The sequence below is a fragment of the Oncorhynchus gorbuscha genome, linkage group LG04 (genome assembly GCF_021184085.1).
Source record: "Oncorhynchus gorbuscha isolate QuinsamMale2020 ecotype Even-year linkage group LG04, OgorEven_v1.0, whole genome shotgun sequence".
Classification (NCBI taxonomy): Eukaryota; Metazoa; Chordata; class Actinopteri; order Salmoniformes; family Salmonidae; genus Oncorhynchus; species Oncorhynchus gorbuscha.
Genome location: NC_060176.1, coordinates 37,305,312 through 37,331,357, shown reverse-complemented (window position 1 = coordinate 37,331,357; position 26,046 = coordinate 37,305,312). Strand labels below are relative to the sequence as shown.

The window sequence follows — 26,046 nt, the reverse complement described above, 5'->3', positions numbered from 1 at the left end:
GCTTTCGAAGCAAGCAATACTGAAGAATTGCATGAGAGAATCAGCTGTTCCAGACGACTGTGTGATCACGGTCTCCGTAGCCGATGTGAGTAAGACCTTTAAACAGGCCTACATTCACAAGGCCACAGGGCCAGACGGATTAGCAGGACGTGTACTCTGAGCATGCGCTGACCAACTGGCAAGAGTCATCACTGACATTTCAAACCTGTCCCTGACTGAGTCTGTAATACCAACATGTTTCAAGCAGACCACCATAGTCCCTGTGCCCAAGAACACTAAGGTAACCTGCCTAAATGACTACCGACCCTTAGCAATCACATCTGTAGCCATGAAGTGCTTTGAAAGGCTGGTCATGGCTCACATCAACACCATTATCCCAGAAACCCTAGACCCACACCAATTTGTATACCGCCCCAACAGATCCACAGAACACCTCACTCTGCAACTGGATCTTGGGACTTCCTGACAGGCCGCACCCAGGTGGTAAGAGCAGGTAACAACACATCTGCATGGCCAGACACGGCTCCAACACCATCATTAAGATTGCCGATGACAACAGTGGTAGGCCTGATTACCAACAACGATGAGACAACCTATAGGGAGGAGGTCAGAGACCTGGCTGTGTGGTGCCAGGATAACAACCTCTCCCTTAAAACCTCTTTGGGGGTAGGTCGGACGCTACCGTCCCAACTGGCCAACATCCAGTGAAATTGCAGAGCGCGAAATTCAAAATACAAAATTCGTAATATTAAAAATTTCATGAAAATACAAGTGGCTTACATCGTTTAAAAGCTTAACTTCTTGTTAATCCAGACACTTTGTCAGATTTCAAAAAGGCTTTATGGCGAAAGCACACCATGCGATTATCCGAGGACAGCGCCCTATGAATAAAAGCATTACATACATTTTCCAACCAAGGCAGAAATAGCAATAAAATAAATCCCTTACCTTTGAAGACCTTCCTCTGTTTGCAATCCAAAGGGTCCCAGCTACATCACAAATGGTCCTTTTGTTCGATAAAGTCCTTCTTTATATCCCAAAAAAGTCAGTTTAGTTGACGCGCTTGACTCAGTAATCCACCAGTTTCCCTCGTTCAAAATGCATACAAATGAATCCCAAACGTTGCCAATTAACTTCGTCCAAACAAGTCAAACATCCTTTCTAATCAATCCTCAGGTACACTAATATGTAAATAAACAATACAATTTAAGACGGAGAACAGTATGTTCATTACCGGAGATAAATAACGAAGTTCGCGCTCTCCTCCTTGCGCGTCACAACACTACAGCCAAAATGGGAGCCAATTTAGAAAAACAAATTCTAGCTCATTTTTCAAAAAACAAGCCTAAAACTCTTTCTAAAGACTTGACATCTAGTGGAAGCCCTAGGAACTGCAATCTGGGAGGTATTCCTTTTATATTCCCATTGACAGCCATTATAATTAGTGGTGAGCTCATCAAAAACAATTCAGGATGGAGTCTCCTCGGATTTTTGCCTGCCATATCAGTTCTGTTACTAACAGACATTATTTTAACAGTTGTAGAAATGTTTGAGTGTTTTCTATCCAATACTACCAATTATATGCATATATGCAGCTTCTGGGCCTGAGTAACAGGCAGTTTACTTTGGGCACCTCACTCATCCAAATTTCCGAATACCGCCCCCTACCCCAAAGAAGTTAACGTGATCAAGACAAAGGAGATGATTGTGGACTACAAGAAAAGGAGGACTGAGCATGCCTCCATTCTCATCGATGTGCTGCAGTGGAGCAGGTTGAGAGCTTCAAGTTCCTTGCTGTCCACATGACCAACAAACTTTCATGGTCCAAACACGCAAAGACAGTCGTGAGGAGTGCACTACAAAGTCTATTCATCCTCAGGAAACTGAAAAGATTTGGCATGGGTCCTCAGATCCTCAAAATAATTATACAGCTGCACCATCGAGAGCATCCTGACTGGTTGCATCACTGCCTGGTACAGCAACTTCTCAGCCTCCAAGCGCAAGGCACTACAGAGGGTAGGTCGTATGGCCCCGTACATCACTGGGGCCAAGCTTCCTGCCATCCAGAACCTCTATACCAGGCGGTATCAGAGAGGGCCCTAAAAATTGTCAAAGACTCCAGCCACCCTAGTCATAGGCAAGCAGTACCGGAGCGCCAAGTCTAGGTCCAAAAGGCTTCTTAACAGCTTCTATCCCCAAGCCATAAGACTCTTGTACAGCTACTCAAGTGGCTAACAAGAATATTTGCATGAATTAAGCCTAGTAGTCGGCAAGCATTCAATAAGTCATACTCATTGTTCTTTTCTTTATACATTTCAGTTTTACTCACTTCAGTCACTATTACTGTACCTACGAAGCAGTGGCAATAAATCAACCTTCAACATTACAGTAGCAGTACCAGGTTTATCTATCTGCTATGCTTAAAAAGGGGACTCTTTTGCGAGGGCAGAATATTTGGGCCAACATATTTTTTTGTTTGTTCAGGTAAGACAAAAGTTGAGTAAACAAAAAAAAGACTGTGGAACCAGTTACTTAATAATAATTAGTTGAAACTACTTTTTTTTTTACACTGCATGTTACTTTCATTTTGTAATCCTTTTCATAACCATTTGACAATTTTGTTCCTGTCTATGCAATGAAAGAAAACAATTGAAAACAAATGTTATGAAGGTTGGTTTGAATGACACTGCAACACTCAAAGTTGCTATGATTGATTTTATAAAATGTCTTATTAATAACCCCATAAAGTAAGAAGTGTTACTGAATTTGTTTTGGGCAATTGAGAAAGAGCTTTGGATAACTGAGATGCACTGTTAGTTTCAATGCAGAGAGAGGCCCATGGACTCACAGCCAGCTCCGAATGAGAATATCCCCTCAGTGCCGGGGTTGTCAGGGGAGACGACCTCTCCCAGGCTGGTCAGCAGGTCATCTGAAGGGTCAGACTTAATCTGTTCCAGCAGCCTCTGGGTGAGGTTGGTGTAGTCTGGGGGAGCAGCACGGTAAGGGCCATGGTGGCACCTCTCGCCCCTGCACATCTACCTCCACCCCTGAAGAGAACATGACGGTCATGTTCTGCGGTGTCGGAGAGTACAGAAAACACCTAGAGGGAAGACAAACAGAGAATGCATATTCAGAGGGAGAGGCTGAATCCTAACTTTAGATACATGGACATAAGATAACTCAATGTAGGAGATGTGTGCACTAGTTTTAGGTTGTTTGCTCATTCCTCAAGTAAGGATTTGTCTCTAAATTAACTTGATATCAGTTTGTTGATCATTAAAAAAATAATTTAAGAAATCATAAAAAAAGAAATCTACACAAACAAGACTATAGCGATGCCTGATTTTCTCTCTCTCACCATGTAGGTCCATTCATCACTGTTCTGTGAAGGAGGGGATTTGCTGGTTCCTAAACACCTCCAGATGATCCTGCTGCTCTGCCTGGTGCACCTCTTTGACAGAGGTATTCTCTCTTATAGTCACAGCCGATGGACTATTAGCCTTGGCTAAGGTACCTTGAGGAATTCAGAAATAGCATAACATAACGTAACATACCATAATATGCATGGGGGAAACAATGTTTGGGAAACCCTGAGCTAAGGGACCAAGAGATTCATATGAATAGCATATTTGCAGAAAAATATTGGCTAAGATACCACATGTTTGAATGCTAAATTGCCTTTAATGTAGGCCTAAAGTGCAGACACACTTTAACATAACCCTACTGTAAGGGATTGCATTTCATACGCATAGCATAACCTCAAATATACTGTACATAAGATATGTAATATTAACTTGACAGCTCTCCGCAACATCAGCCCCAATCCAGATGTTCTACTGATCTGTCAAAAATAATGAGCTGAACATCACTGGCATCTGGCCATCTTCAATGGTTTGGCTTTGGATTGGCTTTAAAAAAGTATTGGGTTTGTAGGTTCTCCTAACCAACGTAGCTTCATAGCAGCTATGCAAGACTCAGATTGACCCCCAGAGAGATTAGCTGAGAGCAATGGGTCCTCAGATCCCAAGCAAGAGGAAATAAGATTTTTTTTTACATCGCCAAAATGTTGTTTTCACTCCCAGAAGTATCTCAAGACCCAGACTGCTTCACTCTGTTGTTGTGTAAAAGAGAATACATGGAGTGTGTGCATGTGTGTCTGTGTGAGAAACTGAAGTGGGATGACACTTCTCTGGGAAGAAGAGCTAGCTAGCGCTCTGTTAAATAAAATGTATTAAAACTTGTTTAGAAGTAAAAAGGTGTAATTACAATTAAAGCAGGTCTGAATGCATTCATTATCTTTACAACCAAACTATTAAATCAAATCAAAGTTTATTTGTCACGTGCACCGATTACAACTGGTGTAGACCTTACAGTGAAATACTTACAGGCTCTAACCAATAGTGCGGAGAAAAAAAAGTGTGTGTGTGCGTGTGTGTGTAGCAAGGCTATATACAGACACCAGTTAGTCAGGCTTATTGAGGTAGTAACATGTGGGTATGGTTAAAGTGACAATGCATACAAGATGAACAGAGAGTAGCAGTAGCGTAAAAAGAGGGGTTGGCAGGTGGTGGGACACATTGCAAATAATCTGGATAACCATTTGGTTACCTGTTCTTATGGCTTGGGGGTAAAAACTGTTGAGAAGCCTTTTTTTGTCCTAGACTTGGCACTCCGGTACCGCTTGCCATGCAGTAGTAGAGAGAACAGTCTATGACTGGCTGGGGTCTTTGACAATTTCAGGGCCTTCCTCTGATGCCGCCTGGTGTAGAGGTCCTGGATGGCAGGCAGCTTTGCCCCAGTGATGTACTGAGCCGTACGCACCACCCCACTGAAGTGCCTTGCGGCCGGAGGCCGAGCATTTGCCGTACCAGGCAGTGATTAATTACAGAATTATTTATCTTTTGAGATGAGCCTGAATCCCTGAGCACCTTAAACAAAGACTGTGATAAATATAGAAAGGCTGAAACAGAGACAAACAGAGGCAGAGAGGCTGAGAGAGAGGTAGCCAGTCTAGTCACCCTAGGGATGAGAGGGTGCATAGACACTACCAGCCCTCTCACAGCAGAGGGAAAACTCACCGTTCTCTAGTTTCACCTGCTCTGTCTGGCCCTGAATTCTCAGCCCTCTGCCTGGGGAGTCAACCCAGCAGTATTCTCCTTTCCCATTGAAGGTGTACTTCACGCCGTCAAATGTTATAAAATGGGGGTCCCCCAGGACTGCACCTAGGAGAGCGGAGAGTAAATAGAATTATAATTGTTACAGGGAGAAATAGCAGTTTGGCACTGGTACTTGTTTTGTATTGAAGAGATAAAGCAGCACATTATTCAATATGACACCTGTGGCACATAAAAACTGAGAAGAGATGCACAGAGAGACCAGACTAGAAACGGCTTCCCTTATTAACACAACTAAATGATATATGCATGGCCCCGTAACAACCTATACAGTATTCTATTCTTCTTATTTTATTTAACCTTTATTGAAGTCTCATTGAGATACAAATCTACTTTTCAAGAGAGACCTATCTATTATTTTAAGGTGCCACCAATTGCAAACGGTCAGTATCTGGATAATATGTGTCTTCTATTAGATAAAGTTGCTGATGCTAACAGAGAAATACATTTTCTTGGCGATCTGCACACTGACTGGTTATCATCTAGTTGTCCTTTCAAGAGGAAGCTTCTTACTGAGCTTAATTCCTGTAACATGACCCAGGTTATCACTCAACCAGTGTGTACCAATAGTGTTGGATCTGTGAAATTCACTTACTTGTAATGATTGTATCTTCACCAATGCTGCAGAGCTTTGCTCCAAAGCAATATCAGTTCACATTGGCTGTAGAGACCATAACATTGTTGCAATAACAAGGAAAGCCAAAGTACCAAAGGCGGGGCCTAAAGTTATTTATAAGAGATCATAAAAAAAGGTTTCTCAGGACTCTTTTGTTGAAGATGTAAAACATTTATGTTGGTCAGATGTATATGAGGAGAATCTAGATACAACACTTGAAGTATTTGTAAAATTATTCTTCCAAATTGTTAACAAACATGCACTCGTTAAGAAACTAACTGAGAACTGTTCAAGCCCCCTGCATTGATGATGAACTGAAAAATTCAAAGAAATTATGCAAAGAAATGTTAAAAACAACTCAGGCTGCTCAGCTTATTGGTTGACATACTGTCAATTGAGAAATGTTGACTAAACTTAACAAAAACAATAAATTACACTATATATACAAAAGTATGTGGACACCCCTTCAAATGAATGGATTCGGCCTTTTCAGCCACACCCATTGCTGACAAGTGAATAACATCGAGCACATAGCTATGCAAACTCCAAAGACAAACATTGGCAGTAGAATGGCCTTACTGAAGAGCTCAGTGACATACAATGTGACACCGTCATAGGATGCCACCTTTCCAACAAGTATGTTTGTCAAATTTCTGCCCTGCTGGAGCTGCCACGGTCAACTGTTAGTGCTGTTATTGTGAAGTGGAAACATCTAGGTGCAACAACAGCTCAGTCGCAACGTGGTAGGCTACACAAGCTCACAGAACGGGACCAGAGTGCTGAAGTGCACAGCGCGTAACAATCGTCTGTCCTCTTGAAATGGGTTTCCATGGCCGAGCAGCCGTACAAAAGCCTAAGATCACCATGCGCAATGCCAAGCGTCAGCTGGAAAAAATATGGCATAAAAGCTAAGGGAAAACTTTGGAGCACCTTAAATTATAAATTAATATGGGCAGAAAACCCAATTCATGTTTGTTTTTGAACAAATAAAATGCTATTTTTTTTAAAGAGCAAGTTAACTACAACTTGTACTGCACTGATGACTGGTGATTGGCTAAAAGAAACTGATGATAAGATGATAGTTTAAGCTGTATTGTTAAATTTCAGTGCAGACTTTCATGTTATTGATCATCATTTGTTTTTGAAAAAAATGTACTTATGGTTTTCAATCACATGGTTGGAGAGTTACTTTATCAAATTGAACTCGGGGTGGGTAATCTTCAATGGAAGCTTCTCCAACATAAGATATGTACTGTTAGAATTTTTAAAGGGATAGTTCACTAAAGTAAAACATTTAACATGTATTCATTGATTTATAAATGCAAACAAATGGACCACTCCACACTGCCCTGACATCACCGGCAGGGTAGCCTAGTGGTTAGAGCGTTTGACTAGTAACCGGGAGGTTGTGAGTTCAAACCCCCGAGCTGACAAGGTACAAATCTGTTGTTTTGCCCCTGAACAGGCATTTAACCCACTGTTCCCAGGCCGTTATTGAAAATAAGAATGTGTTCTTAACTGACTTGCCTGGTTAAATAAAGGTTAAAAATAAAAAAACTTAGTGATTTGGAGGCAGAGGACAGTCTGAGGCCACAGCCAATGTCTATTTAACACAATCATGGCTACTGAATGAAGAGCTGTTCATAGTTAATCATGTAACAATCAACTCATTAGTTACCCGGGGCACCATGGAAAGAGTTTGTTTAATAAGTTACCATTTCCCGAATAAATCAGAATCTCAATATTATAGCAGTCTCATTCTGAAAGTTGCATAATCCTTTAAATCTTGTAACTTCTTGATGCTTACCCATCCCTTTAGCAAGATAATTGTCATCAACAACCGCTGAATAGCATAGCGCCACATTCACATAACATTACTAAAAATATTTATATTCATGAAATCACAAGTGCAATATTGCAAAACACAGCGTAGCCTTTTGTTAATCCACCTGTCATCTCAGATTTTGAAAATATGTTGAAAATATGTTGAAAATAAGAAAATATGTCAAATGTCTTGGATATGGGTGGATATTTGGATATATTTGGATATTTGCATCACAAAGTGAGTAAAATGCATCAGAAAGGTATTGAAAAGTTCAGGAAAACATCAGGGAAGATCAGGTAATAATTATGTGTATAAAAAAATATATGCATTGCCATCGTTTTCAATTGTGTTGTTTTTCACAGGCTCTTCTAACGTGTCCTGCATGGTTTGTAAGCCTCAGGGGAAATAGAAGATATGTTCGTGTTCCTGAGAGTTATAGCTTTCAAGCATGGGGTCGTAATAGCTAATAACCAAACCATTCAAAAGCTAGAGACAAATTTGGGGGAAGAAAACAGAAACCGATTAATTTGTCACAACCGCTATAAAATAAATGACTCATGAATGGAATCTCCTATTGGGATAGCTAGCAGTACTAGCACACGGTGTCACCCCCGCCTCCTGCCTGCTGTGTACCGGAGTCCTCCTTGGGACTAGCTGGCTAAACTAGCACACAGTGTCCTTCGCTCCCTTTTGCCAACACCTACACTTGCCATTATTAACAGAACAGTGGGAAAACAGTGCCCGACAGACAAGGGGGGGGCGAAGGACACTCTACCGGTAAGTACTAGCTATAACTAGTTACCGTTGTTGCCCCAGTCTCTCCTTCTGTGGGGTTTATCAGGCAGCTGGAATCCAAACTTATGGTGCATTACCACCATCTACTGTAGTGGAACGCCCCTGCCTCTCACCTATGTACTGGAGTAATGGCTTAATAATTGACCAACAGAAATATAAAGAGTCGCCGCACGAAGGCCAAGAAAATCATCAGGGACTTCAGCCACCCAAGCCATGCCCTGTTCTCCCCGCTTCAATTACTCAGACATGGGTAATACAGGAGCATCATGGTAAAAACTGGAAGACTGGCCAATAGTTTCTACCTACAGGCCATCCGGCTGCTGATTAGCCACCACTAGTCAGCTACTTGCACCCCCCATTCACTTAGTCCTGCATGTTGGAGCTCTGAGCCAGAGATGTTCACTGTACCCTGCAATCACACCTGCAACCCTGAACATAAAACCTGTGACTATTAAACACTGAATCATAAAATAAAATCTGCACGTGTCTTGTGCTTGTCTCCACACCACAATAGGTGTCTCTCCTTTTCCCCATTATCCCCTCTGTATTTATACCTGCATTTTGTTTGCCTGTTACCAGTTTGTCTTGTCTTGTTCAGGACGTACCAGCGTGTTTTCCGTTTTTTTTCTTCCTGTTTTCAAGTTTTGTTTCTAGTCTTCCCGGTTCTGACCTTTCTGCCTGTCCTGACCCTGAGCCAGCCTGCGTCCTCTACCTGCCTGACTGACCCTGAGCCAGCCTGCCGTCCTCTACCTGCCTTTCCTGACCCAGCCTGCCGTCCTCTACCTGCCTGTCCTGACCCTGAGCCAGCCTGCCGTCCTCTACCTGCCTGACTGACCTGGTTTAGCAACCACTGCCTGCCCTCGACCTGCCCTTTGCCTGGGGAAAAATACATTTTTGAGATTCTAACTCTCTGCCTCCTGTGTCTGCATCTGGGTCTTATCCTGAGTTGTGATACAAACTGTTAGGGCCTACATAAAGCTTTCACAACAGCAGAGGTTTCTTTTCAGCACCATGGAATGAATCCTTACCACTGCTACATCTGGCTATCAGCAAAGCCTTATCTGGCAGCGAAACAGTTCATTCAGCCTCATTTGCTCATAGCTGATATGGCTGACTTGCTTAAATACATGTGGTTTCTACTGACATTTGAGATGTTACAAACGATGGCATAAGAGGACGACGGGCGGATAAGAGGCGATCCGTAATTTTGATTAATACATTAATGAGCAAGCTAGGACGGGCATAGTCAATTTAACTATTTGTTCAGCACTTTTGAAATGTACAGCGACAGAATTCCGAACTTGGGCCGTTCTTACAGTATTCTCCCTGTACATCAAGCCAGAACCGTAGGATAAATAAATGGGGAAAGGGACCAAATTATTATGGTGAGGCACATGGGCTACTAACAGCTTACTACACAACATACACAGGGTATTATTTTCTTAGCTACAGACAGTATACATATCTCCTTGGCATATTACATAATTTATGCAGCAGCATACAAGGCATTTTTTGGACTCACCTTGTTGCGCTGTGTTCACTAGAACAGCAAGGTTGCGCGGCAGTCCTTTGTGAGCAAATTTTGTCGTCAAACTTTGTCATCAAAGTCTCTGGATTTATGGTGCTTTCAAGACAACTGGGGGAAAAAACAAGGTTGAATCATGATGACGTCAGTGATCTCCTATTATTATCTATAATTTCTCTTCATATGATAAGGATTGAAAAGTATTTGCCAGAAGGTCGTCTTGATTCATGAAAATGACTGCTAGTGTCGCGTGGTTCATTCTGCGTTGTGTACTTTTAATTAGGACGCTGCCACAACTGAAGGTCTGCTAGTTGAATTATTTGTATTTGTCCTGCACTCGAAGAGACAACACACATTATGTTAACCCTTGGCGCGGTCCTAGCTCTCAGGCACCTTGCTAGCTGAAGGTCAGGCAAAAGAGATAACCCGCGATGGACCAAACCAAAATATACAAACATTTTACAATCACATTTATGTACAATATTGAGATGAAAAGTGTTTGTACACCAAATAAAAACATTAGCTATGCAGCTGTAATTACATTTTTAAAAATACACTGAATTATTACTATTATCAAATTATTAAACATTCCCTCTTGACCTGGCCTATTTGAATTGGTCTTTGTGTGCAACTTGGCGCATCATCTAGGGAACAACATCACACTGCTACACTAGCTTAGATTTTGAAAGTATGATGTTGACATGAGTCCAATCAAAGTTACTGTAGCTATAACTTGATTTGACGTAATTGTATCTATGGCCAATGACCTTGAGCCTTATTGGATGGAAACTTCTAATGTAACTCTATGGCAGCACCCAAGGGGCTTCAATTTTCAAGCTCTACCTGTGAAGTAGTGTCCCTATGAGTGACAGAACACAGAGCCAAAGTAGAGAACATTGCCAGTCCCGATGCTCTGTATTTCCCACTGGCTGCCCCACCACCACAGAAAGCACTGAGCTTGGCTGAAACACCTGCATTTTTTGGAGCTGCCTTACTCAAGCAAGAAAAAAAGAGACTAAGTTCGTATGCGGCTTTATTATTTCAATTATTATTATTTTTTAAATTACATTGTTTGCAAACTGCTCTGCCCCACCTGCACTGAATGACGGGTCACCACTGGTCATATGTGACGCAGCTCACTTGCCAGCAACACAATCTCACACTCAATTTGTGCAAATATCTACAAAAGTTTTTCAGCAGATTTAGTTTGTTTTTGTGTTGATTAATTTATGTGAAAATCATCAAGTATTAGGCGAAAACAAGCATAGAAGACGGTATTGGCATTAATAAATTAAAAAACAACGTAAGGCTACTGGTTATATTATAATTATTTCAATGACAATATGGTTGATTAACAATATTGGGTTGTTAACACATTTTTTTTCATACAAATAAATGTGGGACACACAAAAAACGGCAGTGTAGAAAACCATTGCCCATCATGCATAGCTAAAATAACTTTTTTAATTCTGAAGCCCCCCCATTTATTTTCCTATGAATGAAGTCACACAAAAATGTATTTTCCTATGAATTAAGCCACACAAAACGCACGAAATCTGCTGAAATACCTTTTGTACATATTTGCACGAATTGAGTTTGAGATTGTGTTGCAATCAGCCGTTGTCCCAGCAATTTGCGACCTATAGGCAATTTCAATTGGCAAACAATGTAAGAAATATGTTAAATTACCAGAGATTCTCATGTGGCCCGTTATATGACTAATTGTATTAGTGGGCTATAGTATGCTAGATGTAGTTTGACTTGCACTTTCTCTTAGAGCTATTTTTGTAGCCTACCTTTTAGGAGTGGGAAGAGATCAATATATTTTACCTATATTTAACTAGGCAAGTCAATTAAGAACAAATTCTTATTTTCAATGACAGCCTAAGACGGCCTAGGAACAGCCTTGTTCAGGGGCAGAACGACAGATTTTTACCTTGGCAGCTCGGGGATTCGATTTGGCAACCTTTCGGTTACAAGTCCAACGCTCTAACCACTAGACTGCCTGTCGCCCCAAATATAGGTGATCAATGTTTTTTATAGGCAATGTAGTAGCCTAAACTACTACATTAGTAGTAACTTCCCGGTGCTTCTCGGCTCATGCAGACGCGCATCTGATATCGCAGTTAAGGCTACTGAATTTGAAGCAGCAAGAATGATGACCGTGACATTTTCTACGTTTTGCATATAGGATATAGCCTACATTTTAGGAGAACGATTTACAGGTAGAGACAAATAAATGGGTAATCCATATTTAGGGCATTGAAAATGAAAAGGCGCATAGGCGAGTTATGCCTTTTCAAAAATGATAAAAAAGATTTATTGCACCTCGACTCACGTTGGTTGAGCGCCCTTCACTTCATTCCATTATCAAATATGTATTTACAGACACTGTAGTAAATTACAGTCTAACCATGTTTAAATTAATTTCATGTTTAATTGAACTGCCACGTGATTCTCCAAACATGTAGACAGTCTACTATTTTTCAATGAGACCACACATAGACGCGCTTAAACTCGCACACCAAACTAGTGTGAACAATGCGAAAAATGTGTTTTTAATAGAATAGGTAGGCTAACGCATACAAAGGAGAAACACGACCGTTTCAAAATAATCTGTGGGACAACAACAATATTTGAATCCCAAAAATCGTCTGTTTGACAGCGCGCCGCGATGAAAAATGCCGATCACGCCCCATTAATCTTTGTCTGCGACCCACAGGAATCCAGCCCTCTCTAGTAGGTAGCGCGGTCCAAGATGCCATAGAGAACAAATTGTGCCGTAACTGAACTGCGGAATGTTTCCACACATGCGCATTTACACGTTGTCTGTGAGCTAGCAGGCTAGCAACTGGTTATCAATATATTTTGAAATACGTTATTGGAGCAGTTTTTCTTTTATTGTTTGATAGCGAAATGGGAATTCGTTATGATCTGTCACTAAGACGAATCGTGTCTATGTACGCCATGGATGTATCGTGTCTGATCTCGACCAGAATGCTAACTACAGTTTACTAGCCGCTAGTTAGTTCTCAGTTCATTCATTGACGTCATTTCAAGGAAAGGGTCCATGATTATTTTATGTGGCTAACCAGCTCGCTTACAAAAATGTATATTTTGTTCACGATTATTACTTCATTAGTTTGCTATTTGATTTTGAGATGGATGAAAATGAGGAGGTATTGCACGGACTTGAAAAGACTGGATGGGAAAACAGTTGTCATTACTGGTAAGGCAGATAGATAACTAGCTAGCTGGATAGCAAATTGGCTAGCTAGTAGCCGCGCCTGCGCCGAAATGGACTCGTTTTTAGCTATGTAGACGTAGCGCCAATCGCACATAGCGTAGCGACAATCATAGTAGTAAGTCTGTTAGCTCAGAGGTTTTCAAGCTTTTCTTGCCCAGGGACCGCCACCCAGTCGAACCGGCGACCCCCCTTAGCAAAACAATTGAAATCATGTCTTCTCATCAGGTAAATGATGATGGCTATTAGAAGTAAAACATTTTACAATTAATAGATTTGGTACAGTTTCGTTAATGTGACCACATTGGAGGACAGTTTATAATAATGCCTGGAACGGAGCTAATGGAATGTCATCCATGTGTTTCCTATACTTGCTACGGGTCCAAATATTCTGCTCCAGCCATTACCACGAGCTTGTGTGCTATCTAATGTAAACTCTCTCAGAGGGAGGATTAATGTATTTATTTAAAGTCACTGAGTGCTGTTAGCAACCTTACCCCCCTTATTCAGATGTTTAATTGATGGTATCCTCTTATTTCACATTAATATATTATCACTTTTTTATTTTTGAGACTAGCCTATTTCACATCATTTGCTGTACATTAGAGCTACATCATTGGACATTATGGCTTTGTAATAATAATCATCCATTGTCTCCCTCCCTCCCTACCTGTCTCTTTTAGGTGGCAATGCTGGCATCGGCAAAGAGACTGCGGTTGCCATGGCGATGCGAGGTGCCCGTGTCATCATATCTTGCCGTGATGTGGACAAGGCTGAGAAGGCGGTGAGGGAGATCAAGATCAGGGGTCACAACGTTAACGTCCATCACATGGAGTTGGATTTGGCCAACATGCGCTCCATACAAGACTTCTGTAAGACCTTCCTTCAGAGAGAGAAGAGGTTGGACATCCTCATCAACAACGCAGGTGAGCGAGAGGAGTCTGTGGCACCCTCATAAAGAAGCCCTTAGACCACAGGTGTCAAACTCATTCCACGAAGTGCTGAGTGGCTGCCGGTTTTCACTCCTCCCTTGTACTTAATTGATGAATTAGTTCACTAATTAGTAAGGAATTCCCCTCACCTGGTTGTCTAGATTTTAATTGAAGGAAAAACCAAACAACTGCAGACACTAGGCCCTCCATGGAATGAGTTTGACACATCTGCCTTAGACTCTTTGGCATTCAGAGCAGAGGTAGTAAACTCAAACATTTAGCAATCTCGCTAGCTAACCTCGCCCCTCCACTCACAGCCATGCCCAGCGTGCTGGACTGGACGGAGGACAACTTCAGCATGTGTTTCGGTGTGAACCACCTCGGCCACTTCCTGTTGACCAACCTACTGTTGGGCCGCCTGAAGGATTCGGCCCCCAGCCGCGTGGTCACGCTCACCTGCTCCAACTACAAGTACCAGAAGTTAGACTTCCAGGACCTCAACTATAACCTGCTGCCCTTCTTCACCTACTGCCGTAGCAAGCTGGCCAACATCTACTTCAGCCAGGAGCTGGGTAGAATGATGGAGGGCAAAGGAGTGACGACATACGCTGTGCACCCTGGTGAGGCTTGAAGCACTACTGTAAACATAGATAACATTTGTCACAATGATAGATTATGACTATATAAAATAATCTAATGACCAAGAAGACAGAGAGGAAAGGGGTGACCACCTACGCTGTGCACCCTGGTGAGGCTTGATGCACTAGTGTCTATATCAGTGTTTCCAATGTATTAATTTAGCTGTGGTCCTGCGCCATGGCAAAATAATTGCTGCCGCTGCAAAAACATACTTTCAATACAGTTTTGTTATGCACATTCACTTTTCCTCTGTACAGACAGTGCATTCGAAAAGTATTCAGACCACTTGACTTTTTCCACATTTTGTTACGTTACAGCCTCTACCTACAATTGATTAAATACAAAATGTTCTTCATCAATCTACACACAATACCCCATAATGACAATGTAAATGTTTGCAAATGTATTAAAAATAATCAGAATAACTTATTTACATAAGTATTCAGACTCTTTGCTATGAGACTCGAAATTGGGCTTAGGTGCATCGTGTTTCCTTAGATCATTCTTGAGATGTTTCTACAACTTGATTGGAGTCCACCTGTGGTATGTTCAATTGATTGGACATGTTTTGGAAAGGGACACACCTGTCTATATAAGGTCCCACAGTTGACAGTGCATGTCAGAGCAAAAACCAAGCCATGAGGTCAAAGGAATTGTCCGTACTACTCCAAGACAGGATTGTGTCGAGGCACAGATCTGGGGAAGGATACCAAAAACTTTCTGCAGCATTGAAGACCCCCAAGAACACAGAGGCCTCCATCGTTCTTAAATGGAAGAAGTTGGAAACCACCAATACTCTTCCTAGAGCTGGCCGCCCGGCAAAACTGAGCAATCGGGGGAGAAGGGCCTTGCTCAGGGAGGTGACCAAGAACCCGATGGTTACTCTGACAGAGCTTCAGAGTTCCTCTGTGGAAATTAGAGAGCATTCCAGAAGGACAGCCATCTCTGCAGCACTTCAAAAATCAGGCCGTTATGGTAGGGGGGCCAGACGGAAGACACTCCTCAGTAAAAGGCACGACATCCCGCTTGGAGTTTGCCAAAAGGCACCTAAAGGACTCTCAGACCATTAGAAACAAGATTCTTTGGTTTGAACTCTTTGGCCTGAATGCCAAGTGTCACGTCTGGAGGAAACCTGGCACCATCCCCATGGTGAAGCATGGTGGTGGCAGCATCATGCTGTGAGGATGTTTTTCAGCGGCAGGGACTGGGAGACTAGTCAGGATCGAGGGAAAGATGAACAAAGCAAGTAGAGAGAGATCCTTGATTTTTAAAAATCCTGCTCCAGAGTGCTCAGGAGCTCAGACTGGGCCGAAGGTTCACCTTCTAACAGGACAACGACCCTAAGGACACATCCAAGATAACGCAGGAGTGGCTTCGGGACAAGTCTCTGAATGTCCTTGAATGGCCCAGCCAGAGCCCGGACTTGAACCCGATCGAACATCTCTGGAGAGACCTGAAAATAGTTGTGCAGCAACACTCCTCATCCAACCTAATAACAGAGCTTGAGAGAAACTGCTGAGAAGAATGGGTGAAACTCTCCAAATACAGGTGTGCCAAGCTTGTAGTGTCATACCCAAGAAGACTTAAAGCTGTAATCGCTGAAAGTACTGAGTAAAGGGTCTGAATACTTATTTAAATTTGATATTTCTGTTTTTTTTTAAACAGATTTTGCTTTGTCATTATGGGGTATTGTGTGTAGATTGGTGAGGAGAGAAAACAATTTCATCCATTTTAGAATAAAGCTGTAACGTAGCAAAATATGGAAAAAGTCTGAGTGTCTGAATACTTTCCAAATGCACTGTAGATCATCTGTCCTGGTATAACATCGTTCTGAAGGTTATATAGTCCGGGTACAACACCGTTCTCGATACTGCTCTCTAGTCACTGGAGAGACAGGCTGAGTGTGCCAGTCACTGTTACGGAATACGTATTAGGAACTTTGTCATTCCTTATCCTCACCCCTCAATTAGTAAAGTCTCAGCCTTTTGGGGCGGCAGGTAGCCTAGTGGTTAGAGCTTTGGACTAGTAACCGAAAGGTTGCAAGATCGAATCCCCGAGTTGACAAGGTAAAAATATGTTGTTCTGCCACTGAACAAGGCAGTTAACCCACTATTCCTAGGCCGTCATTTAAAATAAGAGTTTGTTCTTAAATGACTTGCCTAATTAAATAAAGGTAAAACATTTTTTAAAACCTGCCTGCACTAGTCAACCCTCTCCCCTCTCCCCTAGTCAGCTAACCTTTTAGAGAAAATGTTTCTGTTTTAAAGCTAATTTCCTGAAATTCTAAACATTTCTTTCCCATTGCTTATGACATGTGCATATGCTATGTGCATATGCTATCTGGTGAGGGGGGCCAAGCTTTAGGGGGTAGTCTCAGCTTTCTGTAAGTATACATATTTCTCAACTCTTCATTTTGAGGAAATACCACCACTTTACAAACGGAGTAGCCTATGTAATTTAGTTGACGCGCTGGCAGAACGGAACAGAGCACGCCATTTGCGATGAAGTAGCTTCTAGGCCTACCCATGGAAAGTTTTTGTAGGACAATCGTTTTACTGCGAAATTATAAATGACTATGAGCGATATCATATTTACTGGATAACCCCCATTTTGGGGCACAGAATCAGTGTGTGTGAATTATTTTATGCATCACACTTACATGTCCCTCCGTTTTCCAGGCTATGTTCAGAGCAGTTGGACAGGTCACTACTCCATCCTGTTCCGTATGCTGGTGCAGGTGATCATGTTCATGTTTTTCGTGCCGTGTGAGATGGGCGCTCAGACCGTGGTCTACTGCGCCGTGTCGGACGAGGCTGCCAAGCACAGTGGGGGATACTTCACCGACTGCCAGCCCGCCACGCTGAGACCTTTCGCCAGAGACGCCGGTGTGGCCAAAAAACTGTGGGAGGCCAGCGAGAGGCTGGTCAAACTGGCCTGAGAAAGGATGAAGGCTTCGTAAGGCTTGTAGATGTTTTTAGCCTGGAATACTCACTGAATATCACTCTGTTTTACTATTGTTTTTTAAAAACACAAACAATGGTTAAGGGGTATGATATTCAGTTTTGGATTTCCAGTCCAGGAGTGTTTTCCAGGTTTGTTGAAATATTAATTTCTCAAATAACAAAAATACATTCCCTCACACTGTCTTGCGATGTTTCACTGTTATGATGAATAAAAGTTACTGACTGTTAATGTGTTGATCAAAGCATTAAGAAGGTCAGTAGACCAACATGTTAACGATCAAATTATACTATGAAGCTTTGCAAGAGAGAAATGTGTGGGGAAATGATTTAGGTCAAACTAGCCTGAAGTTAATTTTATTGTTTTTGTTATTGTTTTTTATAACCATTGAATTGTCTTCAGGGGACCTTATTGTGAAATATGTCTGTGTTTCTTTTTTATGAATGGGGAAAGCATTGTTTAACATTTTTATGGTTAGCCTTTTTATTGCTGTCCTGAAACACTTGAATGGTGATGTGAAACATGGCTGCTTTTTCTTCTGTTGCAATAAAATCTGTGGCGATAACATCCTGTCTGATGTCTTGTTATTAGTCAAAGGATACGTTGTATGTTTTTTTTCTTCCAGTTAGAGTGTACAGAGAACGTGGTGTTGTTTAGTAGAGCACATTTCAGAACACTCGGTAGGAGAAGCATGCAGCTGGTATCCTCAGAGAAACAGATCGGTGGGAATTTGAGGTGCTTCACCAGTTCCTGAAAGAGGAAGATGAGGCCAGACTGGCTGCACTGAGGGTGAAGGAGGCGGGAAAGATGATCGCCAGAGAGATACAGAAATGATCTCAAAACCACTGCACTGGAGCAGAAACTCTCCAAAAAAAAGAAGCTAATTTCTCACAGACTAAGAACACACCCAGACAAGCTACAATGCACACTGCCGAATCCATAGCTGGTCTTAGGAGCGGTGATAGCTGTGGCCAAACACCTGGGTAACCTGCAGTTCGGAGTCTGGGAGAAGATGCAAGGGATAGTTCCAATACACTCTGATTCTGGACCCCAACACTGCTGAATGTAGGCTATATTTGTCTGATGGTCTGACCAGGGTGAGAAATTTAGGCAAAAGGCAGCATTTCCCTGACAACCCATAGAGGAACTGGGCTCTGAGGGGTTCAGCTCAGGAAAGCACAGCTGGGAGGTGGGTGACCACCCTGACGGGGTGATGTATGTAGCCAGAGAGACAGTCAACAGGAAGATGGAGTTATATGTAGGCCTAAAGTATGGAGTCTGGGCTTTACGGCTGAAGAGCTCTAAGGAGACCCCAGAGGATCAATGTTCAGCTGAACTATGACAGCGGGGAGGTGTCCTACAAACCCAAAGACATGACCCACATTTACACATCAAGACGCGTTTACTGATAAACGGCACCCATACTTCTCTATAGGAAAGCCCGGTGATACTATCTACCCTGATGTACAGATCTAACAATCAGAGGTGTCTCTGACAGCGATGTAGTCCCGATGAGGTGTGTGTGTGTGAAAAATATTCATGTTTTGGTTTGTAATGAATATGTTTTTCTGTTTTGGTAATACACATTAAGAACTGTTTATTTATGCGTAGTGAATCAGAGTAATGCTTTTAGGGTTGGGTTGCGTTTCCGTCATCGACACGCAACTGTTCTGGCTCATAATGACGGCCGGAATAGATCAAAAGGAATGGCATCAAACGCATGGCTACCATGTGCTGGATGTATTTCATACCATTCCATTGGTTCCGCTCCAGTCATTACCACGAGCCTGTTCTCCCCAATTAAAGGTGGCACCAACCTCCTCTGGTTTGTTATGAAGACTCATCATGAAAGGAATAGATGAGCTTTGTATGACAAGTCACCGGATTTCTACACACAACTCATTTGACTGAATAGGGCCTGGAGGACAAAAGCCAAGGGCATAATGTCTGTGATCAGTTCCAAGTTTAACTCTCGGAGAGTAATATGACAGTGTGTGTTTACAGAGAGATGATGACATACGGAGGATCTGAGATTGTCTGTATTTGTAAATCATTTCTCCAGAGGTCTGTTCTGTGCCTACTGTACGATTTTTATCTCATTAGTTCTTGTTATTTCAAAAATATTTTTTCTAAATAAATATTGACTTTTAAATATTGAGTGAATAATATATGGGTAGCCTTATGCTTTATCTGTATATGCTTTACTAATCAATATCAAGTATGATATTCTGATTTGAATAATGTCAGATAATATTTAACACGAATCCTCATCCTGTTTCATCAAAATATGTATGAATCTAAAATATAAACTGTTAGCCGGGTTACACTTGTGACATATATTATATGTCAACATTATATTATTGTAATATTATTTGCTAATCTCTGTGTCGGATTAACCATTGAAAAACTTAAAACAGATTTCTCCTCTCATCAATAAAAAGCAAAGGAGGATGTCTGATCATTAAGATGATCATTAACTTATTTTTATTTAAATTGTCATTTTATTGATAACACCTTAACACATTTCCTTAAGTTTGAGAAACACATGTAGCACATTGGGTAGCACAATAATCAGAAGAATCAGAGAAATATAGGATAAATGTATTCTACAGAAGAAACCCAAACTGACAAAAACAAAACTAAGACCCAACTGCAGAGAAATGATTGAATAAAGTTTTTAAACAGAAGGACTAGGAAGAGTTAAATAAATACTACAGAGATACTAGCTCAGTGTTTTCAGTACAGGTGGTCTAGTCACTGGATGGATGCACTTTGTATTCCTATTGTTTAAAACGTTTCCAAAATTACCTCAACGAAACATAGTCCAGTGTGTATATTGTGCAGTATGCTGTGGCTAGGATTCAGTACGTCGCAGTGCATGCCTTTAATGCTCATTTTAACCACCAGAGGGCATCTTTGAGCCTATCTAGGCCTACTCCATGTTCTACTATATTTGATTGTTGCTGTTTGAGATTATGCATTCCCTGTAAGTAAAATGTCCACTTAGTCTACAGTACCAGTGACATCAAATGCAATAATATGTTAAAAATGTACTTAAGTGGAAGTTAGGATTTCCCCCCAAGTCCCACATGCAAGTTCAGTTGAGCAGGAGTCACTGGAAATGCTTATGGTTTGAGGTGATCCTCTCTCTGCTGTATGTATAGAAGTAAGCCACACTGGATTGACAACACTGAGCTCCATATAAAAGCATGCTAGAGAATCATCATTACATGTTCATCATCATCATCCTCCTCCTTGTCATAATCATCAATATCAAAGTCAGCCTCTCGTCTATCTTCGTTATGTCGTCTCGAGACAAAAATAGTTTTATGCACTTAAAAAGCTCAGAAAATAGATTGAGAAAGGTTTAGTACACCAGCGTTCAGTAGAAAATGAAAAATTAGAAGACAAATCAGGGTTAACACCAAAACTAGTGTCCTGTTGACTATCATGCAAAGAAATGCCAGCTAAGATGCTAGTTAATAGCTAATACACATGCTGCTTTGTACATGCTGCTATTTCTTATTTGTTTGGAGAGGGGGAAGAGGTCGGTTCACATGTTTGGTTGGCTCAATCACTCAGGAACACTTCTAGGGACATTAGAAGAGGACCTCTAAATTTTTTAAAATTCAACCTTTATTTAGGCAAGTCGGTTAATTAAGAACAAATTCTTATGTGCAATGACGGCCAACCGGGGAACAGTGGGTTAACTGCCTTGTTCAGGGGCAGAATGACTTGTCAGCTCGGGGATTCAACCCACCTCTAACCACTAGGCTACCTGCCGCCCCAAATCACAATGCCACAAGAGAGTAATTTAACATTTACGTGATCTGTATATCGAGGGAAAAACGAAATAAAACATTGAAGAAAAAGCACATAACTGACCAATAAAATAAATAAATAAATAATAAAATAAATATAAACCTGAGGACTAACCAACCGGCTGACCACCTCACTATTCATTGAGATGGTCAAAATTGTCAGGCCAATAATAATGAGACACTTCCAAAGGCAGCCAATCACAGGCAGGCATAACAACTATGGTGGTAGAATGGCAAAAAAACAACAACACTCACTTAGATCCAAAATGTGAAACTTCGATCAACTTCCTGGCTGACTATATGTTGCAGACACCTGACAGATCTCACAACGTCTGGATAGGTATTTAACATATCAGATAACCCCATCCTATAATATATTATAGTAACCGGATACCTGACTGCACAGTCCACGATGTGACATGCAAACCATTTGTTGATGAAATGCAACGACTGTGATATAGTCGGCCTGCAACATTACCTAACACTCCAGAGCTGATTTTTCTTCATTATACATGGGTGTGTGAAGGCATCTCTTCCTAAAACATGTAAATCCATCTATCCATCTCACACTGGCAAAAAAACACAATGAGTAGTAACACTAGTCAATAACATGCAATAGTAACACAAGTCAATGAATGACGATGAAAGATGATATTACAAATGTGTAAATGTAATATACATAAAAATCATAACAAAAGTAAGTTGTGGACTGAAGGTAGAGGACTGATAGGACTGCTGAAATAAAGCCTCTCTCCTCTCCTCTCCTCTCCTCTCCTCTCCTCTCCTCTCCTCTCCTCTCCTCTCCTCTCCTCTCCTCTCCTCTCCTCTCCTCTCCTCTCCTCTCCTCTCCTCTCCTCTCCTCTCCTCTCCTCTCCTCTCCTCTCCTCTCCTCTAAAATCTCCATCATGTGGAAAACCAACACAGGAGCTATTCCCTTATACACACAGTCTTCTGGATACCCTGAGACCTCAGTCACATTCTTCCACTCTGAAATGAGCAGCAACAACTAGAGACCACAGGACAGAGGGACAAGGTGTACGCAAAGTAAACACCCACACATTTTCTTGACCTCACCACTAAAACACCTGCTACCCGCAGACTGCACAGGCCCACATCTCTCCAATCCAACAGCCTGCCCTGTTAGCTCTCCATTAAACCCCACTAAACATATTAAACAGGCATGGAGCCCTAGGCACGGCTCTATGCAACGCAGGACCCCAGTAGTTTCCAGATTTTATATAGGTTCAGAGTGCAACTGGCTTGGTTGACGTGTGAGAGAAAGGACGGTTGCACCTTGGGACGCAGTAAGGATTTAAGTGTGTAAGGCTTCATCTCTGCTCACCAAATGTTCAAAAAGCATCCCTGTACAGAAAGATGATGTCAGAGGTGTTATAGGTACTGTACTGTTTTAAAGAGACTGCAAAACTGTTTTAAGATGTTGAATAATAAGTAGTGAAGCTGATATGTATGGACACTATAGCATAATACTGCTGTGGTATTGTTTATTCACTTTTTCTATAGCGGCTGTAAAATTCTATAGAGGCCTCATTTGCAGTTTGTGCAGTGCAGTGCAGGAGGTGCAGTTCAGTGTACTGCAATGTCTAATCGAACCACCGGGAGCACTGGGGATCACAGAGCCTTCCCACACACCAACGGCCAACACCAGAGAGTAAGAGAGAACCGGTAGGTCTATCCTCTGAGATATGTTAATAATAATAAACACAAAAAAGGCAAAAACATGATTAGTGTGAAATACAATAAAAGCCTCTGTTACTGTTGAATCTCGTTTCGTACAGTTGATTGTGACCGGACGACGGAAGACACCAAACCAAGCCAACCTCATTCCAGCTATTCACATTACAAAGCTGAAAATTCAAACCAGTTGATAAAACCGGCCACCTATGGACTAATACTCCCATGTACTTGGTTCCACACACACATACACATACACACACGCACACACCGAAACACACACACATTTCTAACATTCACACACTCGCTTCCTCCACACCACGTCTAACACCCCCCTTCTCCCAAAAGTGATTTTTCTTAAACATGAGCTTTGGTCTAGTATAATAGAATAGATTAAATACAAGAAGCATATACAAAAACTACCAATACCATTTTGTCACTTAAAAGCCACAATAGAAAACAGCCACTGTGAATACTGAAAAACAACATGCTTCCTTAAAAAGATAGAGAAAACAAAAGATTTCCTTCAACTCTAGAAACCACTGGCATCAATCATTTGAATTATACAAATTACATATACAATTTCAATTGTGTAATAGTAATAATCATAATAATAATAGATTTTACTTAAAACTTTACATACTGTATTTCCTGTGTAGTGTTACGCAACACAAGTGAAGATTCACAAGACGAAGAAGAGGGAACATCATGTGACATAAGACGAAGAATCAAAATGCACAATGAGGCCAAGAAAACACCCCAACACCCGCCATCATACCCCTCGAAACACTCCCTACCCACAGCCCAATATTGGCCATAGGTGTGGCAGTGGTTGGGTTGGAGGGGTTGGGGTGGAGAAAAGGGGCAAAATGTGAATTGTCCAAAGTTTGGGCTTGAGGGGGAGAAGGGGGTTGTTGTTGGAAAAAACAATAGATTGTTGTCGGATGGTTGGTTGGTTGTTGAGATGGTTGTCAGTGGATACAGTGGCGGGTGGCGATAGGTAGTCGTAAAGAAGAGATGCATGCTAGGTATCTAGTGTGGGAGGCGTCTGGCGCTGCGGACTCAGAGCCACCCGACACTGGACTTGCTCTCCCTCTATCTCTCTCCAGCAGAGCACTCTTGTTAGATGTGGCTATGGCATTCTACTCCTGAAACACAGAATACACAATTTAACAGACATTTCCATTTCACATCTTACATTTCTGAAAGCAAGTTTTCAAAACAGCGTGTCTGTACATGACTGCAAATGTGTGTACACACACATTAACAAACATGTTCTACACACCTCACTGGAGTGGCGCGGCAGGCGCACCCGAGCAGTGGAAGTGAACGTTCTGCCACTTGGACTCCCGGCGGTGCCATACCCTAGTCTCCTCTGATTGGCTGGAGCGCGGATGGCCCTGGCCATCAACGAATTGGGTGAGGCGGATGTAGGCGATGCAGGCAGCGTCCTCTCCAATCAGGTGGACGTGGGGATTCAGGATTGTGGTGTGGATAGGCTTACTGTTCTTAGACAGGACTGCAGGGAGAGAGGGAGGGACGGGGGGAGAGAGATAAAGAAAGGGACACAGAAAGTAAAACACTAAGTCAAAATGGTGATTTGAGAGAATAGGTTCTGTCATTCTATATCTAAAGATCAAAAGGTCCTTCAAGAAAATTAGTCCCAAACTACAGTATGATATCGCTTTCGAGTGCTCCCCCAATCCTTGATGCTGGATTAGGTGCATGTGTTTCCCCCAAAATAATATAAAGCATCTCTGCAGTTCTTACGGTTCTCAAAGTAGAATCTGTGGAAGTCCATTCCTTCCACCAGGTTGCCCAGGGCCTCAGGTTCAAAGGAGGTCAGGCCAGGATCACAGATCTTACTGGGGAGAGGAAACGCGCATTCATGTCGTACACATACAAGCACGGACGCACACACACATTCTGATACATGCTCACACTAAAAATGACGATCAATCATATAATCCTTCTTCTAACCATCACACACACACACACACACACACACACACACACACACACACACACACACACACACACACACACACACACACACACACACACACACACACACACACACACACACACACACACACACTAATGAACTCACGCGTATGCCTCGAAGTCTCCATTGTTGACAGCCTCGATCAGCTGTTCAGTGATCTTGATGATCTCTTGTTTGCGTGCTGTAGGAGGAACACAGCATAGAGTCAGACACACACACACAGGAGAGTGGAGAGAACTAGTTGCGTGCAGTTAATGTGCACAGTATTCACCTCAGACACACAAACCAACAATCTTGATCACGCGTAAAATAAGCAACAAATCCTGTATTGCAGTTTCTTTCAATCGCTTTGGTGCAATTTTCAAAAGTATGTAGTCAACTTTCACAATGTTCATCAAAAAGGCAGTTGTTTCATACCTCGAAGCACATGTTCAATTTAATAAGTAAAAACACACAAATTCATATCGTCTCGTTTTCACCAAACTTAAATCAAGTGTTTCATCTAGAAATACATGTTGCGCATTGTAACACATGTTCATATAAAGTATCTGCTTTTCACAATGCAACGCTCACATTACACTGAGAAGATGTCATTATGTTGTGGTTTGGTGATGAAATTAATGTTCTCATAGTATTTCACAGTAATCTTATATTTTGGATTAATGTTTGTGTGGTGAAAGATGTATCCAGACAAAATGAATGAACAATAAAAGGTGTTGAATATGAGACTTGCGTTACAAGTGTTACAAGTTCTGAGTTTTGTACTAAGATTTTAGAAAACGCACCACAGCGATTGAAAAAAAACTGTAACAAAACA

At 41.8% G+C, this 26,046-nt stretch overlaps 2 protein-coding genes and 1 long non-coding RNA gene across 37 annotated transcripts in view; 1 reads left to right on the top strand and 2 right to left on the bottom strand.

Annotated features, from left to right (window-relative positions):
- Window positions 1-2,191: 2,191 nt before the first annotated feature.
- LOC124034032 lies at window positions 2,192-10,245 on the bottom strand. The gene is made up of 4 exons (XR_006838499.1): window positions 9,933-10,245; window positions 5,079-5,222; window positions 3,359-3,514; window positions 2,192-3,100 (listed from the first exon to the last, which is right to left on the bottom strand). It is a non-coding gene; the product is annotated as an uncharacterized LOC124034032 (long non-coding RNA).
- A 2,296-nt stretch (window positions 10,246-12,541) lies between these two features.
- On the top strand, window positions 12,542-18,276 carry si:dkey-174n20.1 (uncharacterized protein LOC796174 homolog). Of its 3 annotated transcripts, none has more exons than XM_046346715.1 (4): window positions 12,542-12,674; window positions 13,863-14,105; window positions 14,429-14,731; window positions 17,429-18,276. In XM_046346715.1, the coding sequence occupies exons 2-4, from the start codon at window positions 13,901-13,903 to the stop codon at window positions 17,686-17,688; spliced, it is 768 nt and encodes a 255-aa protein (XP_046202671.1). In that variant the 5' UTR covers window positions 12,542-12,674; window positions 13,863-13,900; the 3' UTR covers window positions 17,689-18,276. The 3 variants fall into 3 exon arrangements, with proteins under 3 accessions (XP_046202671.1, XP_046202669.1, XP_046202670.1); XM_046346713.1 differs by lacking the exon at window positions 12,542-12,674 and adding an exon at window positions 12,725-13,164; XM_046346714.1 differs by lacking the exon at window positions 12,542-12,674 and adding an exon at window positions 13,180-13,407.
- A 1,883-nt stretch (window positions 18,277-20,159) lies between these two features.
- The window catches only part of LOC124034029 (calcium/calmodulin-dependent protein kinase type II subunit beta), a 98,206-nt gene continuing 92,319 nt past the window's right edge, over window positions 20,160-26,046 (bottom strand). For all 33 annotated transcript variants that reach the window (XM_046346665.1, XM_046346672.1, XM_046346681.1 and 30 more), the window contains 4 exons: window positions 25,335-25,410; window positions 24,995-25,089; window positions 24,510-24,743; window positions 20,160-24,372 (listed from right to left, as the gene is read on the bottom strand). In XM_046346665.1, the coding sequence (XP_046202621.1) occupies window positions 24,511-24,743; window positions 24,995-25,089; window positions 25,335-25,410 (404 nt within the window). In that variant the 3' untranslated portion in view covers window positions 20,160-24,372; window position 24,510. The remainder of the gene's footprint in view (window positions 24,373-24,509; window positions 24,744-24,994; window positions 25,090-25,334; window positions 25,411-26,046) is intronic.

Excerpts from the sequence above, each read along its gene's own strand:
- si:dkey-174n20.1 (XM_046346713.1), top strand. The coding sequence starts at position 13,017 with ATGTGGCTAACCAGCTCGCTTACAAAAATGTATATTTTGTTCACGATT. Across the intron at positions 13,165-13,862 it reads GAAAACAGTTGTCATTACTG|GTGGCAATGCTGGCATCGGC; the intron begins GTAAGGCAGATA and ends TGTCTCTTTTAG. Across the intron at positions 14,732-17,428 it reads GACATACGCTGTGCACCCTG|GCTATGTTCAGAGCAGTTGG; the intron begins GTGAGGCTTGAA and ends TCCGTTTTCCAG.